This window comes from Stegastes partitus, unplaced genomic scaffold, assembly GCF_000690725.1.
Source record: "Stegastes partitus isolate 25-593 unplaced genomic scaffold, Stegastes_partitus-1.0.2 Scaffold869, whole genome shotgun sequence".
NCBI classification, from domain to species: Eukaryota; Metazoa; Chordata; class Actinopteri; family Pomacentridae; genus Stegastes; species Stegastes partitus.
This window is the reverse complement of record NW_007578600.1, coordinates 118,529-125,667: the sequence shown is the minus strand read 5'-3', so window position 1 is coordinate 125,667 and position 7,139 is coordinate 118,529. Positions and strand designations below refer to the sequence as shown.

General features: G+C 41.5%; 1 protein-coding gene across 2 annotated transcripts in view; it reads right to left on the bottom strand.

Annotated features, from left to right (window-relative positions):
* Nucleotides 1-2,433: 2,433 nt before the first annotated feature.
* The window catches only part of pdxdc1 (pyridoxal-dependent decarboxylase domain containing 1), a 32,122-nt gene continuing 27,416 nt past the window's right edge, over nt 2,434-7,139 (bottom strand). For both annotated transcript variants that reach the window (XM_008293279.1, XM_008293280.1), the window contains exon 23: nt 2,434-5,341. In XM_008293279.1, coding sequence (XP_008291501.1) covers nt 5,061-5,341 — 281 coding nt within the window. In that variant the 3' untranslated portion in view covers nt 2,434-5,060. The remainder of the gene's footprint in view (nt 5,342-7,139) is intronic.

The window sequence follows — 7,139 nt, the reverse complement described above, 5'->3', positions numbered from 1 at the left end:
AGAACCCGGAGAGAACCCACGCTGGAGAACATGACAATTCCATGCAAAGATCCCGGATGCCTGCGAACCGGCGACTTTCTTGCTGCGAGGCAACGGTGCTACCTTGCAGCCCGTTTTCTGCGTTATGGCATCTCCAAAACAAAGTGTGGCTAAGGACAGACTTAGTATAATATTTATACTTATACACTGTGTTTAGTTTTCTGAACTAAAATAGGCTCATTTTTGTTGGTTTGTTCTCTAATTTTCACATCAACAAACAACACCAAACCTGTGCAACCGTATTCTTGGATTTGCAAAACTCCTGAGCAACTGGACTTGATTAATTTCCTTGAAGACGTTTCACCTCTCATCCAAGAGGCTTCATCAGTTCTGACTGACGAGATACTTCTATCCTTAAGGATCCATTAACACCTGAGTTTCGGTTTCATTTGGGGGTTTGTTGCTCCTCCCCCTCGTTCAATGGATCCTTAAGGATGTAAGTGTCTGGAACTCCCTACTAGTCAGTCAGAACTGATGAAGCCTCCTGGATGAGAGGTGGAACGTCTTCAAGGAACTCAAGCAAGTCCAGTTTCTATGATTAATCTACCAGAATAACCACGACCTGGATGACGGAGAAGCTTCACAGACAAAACTCCTGAGCGTTTGTGGTGAAAATCTTTCCAAACATGAAAAAGAAGACAACACGACACGACACTTGCTGGGTTCATGATTTAATAAAAATATGTTTGGTTTGCAACACACCAGCCTCGGTTCCCTTTCCATTTGACCCATTAACTGAATTTCAATCACCTTTGGGCACAAGCGGTGTATCACAGCTTTGTAACAACTCATACAAACAGCACAGAGGGAATCTAAATGCGTCGACAAATGAATCGTACAAAAAGCTCCTCTGCGATTGGCATGTCTGATGAAATGAACCGGAAAATCTCCACATCATCATCATCATCATCTGCATCTGTGGTATGAATCCTCTCAGAGTATGTTGTGGTTTTGAACACATCCTCCAGTTTTAATGCGGTCCAACCCTATAATTACCAGAGTCATTAAATACAGTCCCTGGAGGCATACATTTCAAAATCAAACACACGCGGACCAACTCTGCTGTTAGATTAGCTGCATCATTCGATTATTTATTAGTAATTAACATCATATAATCCTAGGCATTCGTCTGTTGTATGTAAAAGCAATGGAATAAAAGCAACACTTCTTCAATGTAATGTGACACAGGACTCACTTCCTGTGTTGTAAGGGACGGACATAATAACAAGAACACCTTACAGTGTAGAACACCACTAACTACAGCCTAAAAAATGACCACAGAGTTGAATCAACACCTCGAAGCTTCACAAGGGTACAATTTGTTGCATTAGATTGTGTTGAAATTACTGTGCTGCCAATTACAACGTCGGTAAAAAAAAAAAAAAAGAGCCATACAGAAGGTGGGACGGATCAAAAGTGAGTCTCGAGCTTTACTGACACATTTCCAAGTCCGGCATCAAAACAAAGCGTTTAAGCCTCTCTCTGTTCACTGATCAAAACTCATCTGTGTTTTTTTTCTATGAAAGTAGCCCATTCCTGCCTCGAGAATGTGCAGATCTATGAATTTCTCTTTCCACCCACCCCTCCTGATTCGCTGCAGCCCGAGCACACCGGCTCACCTTCGACTCAGCACAGTAAAACGACTGCACTACACATTGGCAAGTTGTAATATTGGAGTAAGTCAGCCAAACAAGTTGGAAACCATTTCTGAAGAAGAAGAAAGCGACAGGATTGGTTCTTTAGTTGTTTTTTTTAACAGATGAAACCCCCAAAAGTCGGAATCTGTGTTTTTGAGACCACGTGGACACTTTAACGGAGGGTCTTTAAAAGCAAACGAAAGGTGCGTCTTGTATGAGCTGAATGCTCTGCACGTTGCATAGACACCTGTGATTAATTCTCGTCAGGGTGATTTAAAGTGTATTTACTGCTAGGAAATGAACAGCTAGTTTCTCTTACATCCTTGACAATCTGGGTGAAAATTAAGATACTAAGTCGTCTCACAAGTCTGTGCCGATTCTGTCCAGCTCAAGTCCACACCTCGTTTCATTTCCAATAAATCTGGGTCATATTTATGCGTGTTGGTCTATTTTACCTCCTTTCATTGAAGGGCCCAGATCACACAAATTTGTTCACTTATTATTAAGTTTCGTTAGAATTCAAAATACGTGAACCTTTTCCAATCCCAGCTGCATTCAGGGACCAACTCACAACCGTACAGAGGAAGACTTAATATCCGACGCATGGAGAGGTACTTGCAGAGTTTGCCTGAACCTTAGAAAGCTGCATTAAACGACTCTGTGGAGACGCGACGTACACTAAGCATGTCAAAGTGTGTCGAAACAGTAAAAAAAAAACATTTCAATCATCAAACTATGAGACAGTGACTACACAAAATGAAAAGTTCTTCATCCAACACATTCTTTCGAGGTGAGAAAAGTATTGATTTTACATTTGCATTAGAATCATACGACAGAAACAGTCACGATTTTGCTACATTTACACCTTAAGAAGAAATTAAATACAGAACAGTAGTAATTATTATCTACAGAACAAGTGCAATTTCTTTGTAATTTCTCATTCCTACTGTGGTCATTCCTCATCAAACCGTTGTACTTCATCCACATTTCCCATAAACAAGTTAAAGAAACACAAGTCTTTATAGAGGATCTTCTACCAGCACCAAAGCACTAAACGACAAGTCCGGCCCAGTTTGCGTCTTTGGCTTTCATTCTTGGACGTTTTTTGTTTTTTGTTTGTTTTTTTTTTTTACATTTTTTTACACGAAGGCACCACGACAAGAGCAAATTTTAAACCATTTTTTTTCCCCCTCAAACCTACTGTGGCTCATTCGCTCCCGTTCATGTAAAACATTAACGAGTTTCACGCCAAAGTGTACCTTCGTAACACACTTCCATTTCGTCCTTTTTCTAATATTTAACTTGCTAAAAGATTTCTAAGCGCTGCCAGTGATGCGTTAAGGCCCCAGCACGATCTGCAGTAGTTCTCGAGGGCTGTTACACGTCAACCAAAACACAGAACCCATCCCCTAGCTGGCCCTCTCATATCGCACTTGCAGGCAGTTAAATGGTAATCAAGCACATTTTTCTGAAGAGAAAAGAAACATCCCTCATACAGTGAATACCTGTGAAGCAATGCTCCCCAGTAGCAGGTTGTTTGTTGTTGTTGTTGCTCTGATGCCATTATAGACAAAAATCTGTTTACATAAAATGGAACAAAATGACCCCGGCTGCATGTTCGGTTGTAAAGAGAATTTGATTTGGCGTCACAAATCTGTGTTTGGAGACATCGTTTCAAAGAAAACAGTCCGAATATTATGAGTCACAATCGTGAAGAAAAGGTCATGATACTGTGGGAACAACGTCACGATTTTATGGGGAAAAAATCAGAACATTTGGAGAACGAAACTTCAACGCTACGATATAAATGTATATTTTAAACAGCGTCTGCACAGGCTTGAACATAAAGATGTGGAGGTTCTGAAGTTTTTAGGTTTCACCAATGAGCACCTTATTAATGATGAAGTCTTTTGCCATTAAACATATGAACTCTGTGCAGACTGTGAACGTCTCTATCCAGTCCAGTAACACGTCTTGTTCTTAATCTGTGATCTACTTCTAAAAATATGACTCTATCACCACAATCCATGACCTTTTCTTGCAAACTGAAGACATTTCTTTATTTCTTATTTATTTATTTTTTTTTTACAATTTGCCACTTTGTCTTTTATTCTCGTGACTGAATCTCATCATATGACTTTTTTTCACCCGAAAATTGCAGCTTGGTCTTGTTCGCATTTCAGCTTTCGTAAAAACTAAAACTCAAATCTTTATCCTTAAACCTACTTTTGTAACATGACTAACGAATGTAACGGAATAATTTTATTGTATGTGTTGTTAAAGTTCTGACTTTAGTCTTTATGTAGGATTTCTGTTCCTCTCATCAGTGAGTCTGATAAACCATCGTAGCGTCGTCGGCTAGTGCACACGTTAAGGTTTTTGTTTTTTTTAAAGCATGTAAGCAGGTTACTGCTATTATCAGTAGATTTTATTAAATAAAATACAGTGTTATTCTAATCTGTCTACATCGACTTATTTATCATAAATTATTACGGAGAGTAATTGGGTGAGTTTACATATATGTTGTTTACTATTTACAGTGAGGAATCTAACAGCCCGACAGCTGTGTTGGTCCGCAGCCACAAATGGGTTAATTTCACTAAAAAAAAAAAAGCTGTAAGGATGTGCTGAAGGTATTTTTTAGGGGCTATTTTTTAGGGAGGGAACCTACAAGCAAAATAACGGAGCCTTGTTTTTGTTAGTGTTTGCACAGAGGTATTTAAACTCAAAGTATTTTACTTTCCTAAACCAAAAAATTATTTTTTTTAAGCCAAAACAAAAGCAACTTGAAACAAACAAAGCAATGTTTCCAGCGGGTATTTAAATCCTCCTCTACTGGGTGAAAGTCCAGTTTATGTCTTGTCCACCCCTGAAGACTTTTCTTTTAATATGTAAAGTAAAATAAATTTGCAAGTATCATGACTTGGATGGATGCCGGCCAACAGAAAAGCAAAAGCCTGAACAACAACTACTGTTTTTGCCCTGCGGACCAACGGAGCTGTTAATCATTCTGGTGGAGTTGAACGTTCAGTCTCAACATTTTAACTGTGTTCATATTGAGCTGCTTGATTTCCAGTTGATATCGCAATTAAATATTGAACTAACCGATCCTATTCATTTCTGAAGCCAAAACTAATAGTGTGCGCAGTACGGCAACTCCTTTGCTCTATAATGCAACAGGAAACCTCCAGAGATTCCTTCCTTAAGCTTTGACATCATAGCTGTGCTGAAACAATAACGCCAAGACAAACAGATCAATCTATCACCTCCCCCCACCCCCCATCGATGAGTTATATTCGTAATGTAATACACCTTTCCTTTTAACCTCTGTTAGGCTGGTTCCATTAGGAGGACGGATGGACGGCATCTGCAGACGGAGTCGTCCTATCTGCTGCTCTGCTCCGCCTCTTGGCCTTCGGGCTGCCTCTCTTCTGGCGCCTCCTCAGCCTCTACCTGTGAGGGCTCAGAAGACCCCTGGATGTCCTCTGTTGAGACATCGCTAGCGGTGTGATGTGGTGTCTCCGGCGCATCTGGAGAGTCGGGAGGGTGGACGCTGCTGCTCACGGTGGGACTCTTCTCCAGAGCCGTCTCCTCGGCTTGTCCGACGGAGCTGGTTTCGCTTATGGAGTCCGACCCGGCCCCCGAGCGCCGGAACAACCTCTGACCTGCGACACGAGGGAAGAATCAAGTGAAACTGGGCCAGAGGTAGAGCTCACAGGGTGCAAATTACTGTCCACCGTTTTCATGCTAATTTACAAAACAGTTTAGATTTACAACATTACTGGTAACAGCATGTGCAATAACCCTTCACGACCTCACTCTACCACTGGTGCAGTATGATGTATGAGCCATAACCTCTACATGTGCAATATTAGTACATCACCAGCCCCTTGTGCAGCTTTCAGACTTATTTATTATATTTTTGTATTTTAGTTTTATTACGGGCTGCAAGGTGGCACAGTGGTTAGCATCGTCGCCTCGCAGAAAGTCGCCGGTTTGCATCCCAGTGAGGACGCCTGGGATCTTTCTGTGTGGAGTCTACATGTTCTCCCCGTGCAGCGTGGGTTCTCTCAAGGTTCTCCAGCTTCCTCCCACACAGTCCAAAAACATGTTGAGGTTAATTGGTGATTCTAAATTGCCCGTAGGTGTGAATGTGAGTGTGCTTGGTTGTCTGTTTCTAAGTGTGGCCCTGTGATAGACTGGTGACCTGTCCAGGGTGTCCCCTCCAGCCCCTAGTGACCCTAGTGAGGATTAAGAGGTTTATAGATGATGGATCTTTTATTACTCTTGTTTTATTGTATAGTGTCTTATTGCTCACCTATTTTGACTGGCTGTTTTTATTTTTTTACTCGACTCCAAGAGAGCCCTGCATAAGAATCCCAATGTGCCGAGACTGTCTGTTTGTGCACAAATGGCAATTAAAAATCTCAAATCTAAAAATACACAGTAGAAACTCAATGCAACGAAAGCCGGTACACGTTTCACTACTGAAATTCAAATCTTTCGTTTTTTTCACCTCTTCTTTTGATGACAGCCTCGATCTTTTTCAGAATGTAAGGTACCAACTTTCTGGAGAGATGTTCTGTCATTCCTCTAGAGAGACTGTCTAGTCGCTTCGTCTACCTTTTCTCTTTTACTTTTCTCTGCTCTGGAAATCGTGGTGTGATTCTGGCAGCGTGCTCTGGACGGTTCTCATGCTGGAATATTTGTGTTCTGCCAAGCTTCCTCAGACCGGGAGTCATCAGCGTTACGTTATATTCACAGGCATTCGTGGTGCAATCAAGAATGTCATCCTCCCGACACCTTCTATACAAATAGTACGCTGTCTGCAGCTGTATTGCGGCTCTCCTTAGCGGCACTATGGCTCGTTCTATTGATTACTGCTGCGGCTGCGTTTCTAATCATTTCTAGCTTGTCACTAATCTCCCTGTATCCTTTTCTACATTTGTAAAGTCTCACCTGTCGACACTCCTGGCAGTTCATTTCCATGTGGAGCCGTAATGCAGATTGACACGTCCAGAACTGACAAAGGTTTGGTGTTTCTGGTTTTAACCATGTTCATGCCAAGTGCTGTTACAGTGATCTCAGGCTTGATGACTTGTGGGTCACAGGTGTATTCACTTTTATTGCACTGAGCTGCTGCCATGGGGACTGTATTTTCTATGCAGTCTTCGAAAATATTAGTTTTTTTTTAATTGTTCTTAAGAGGAAAACTGTTCAGCTTAGAAATAACAGAATTATTGAGTGGTGGATCCTATGATAGTGAAATGATGTTGCACAGGGGTGTACTCATTTAGGTTGGAGGAGGGAATATTCACGGTGGGAAAGGGACGGCTGACGGCTTTTCAGTTGGTTGCAAGTTGAATCTCACCACTAGATGCTGCTAAATCCTACACACTGGTCCTCATTCAGCTTCCATCCATCCATTATCTATACACCGCTTAATCCTCACGAGGGTCGCGG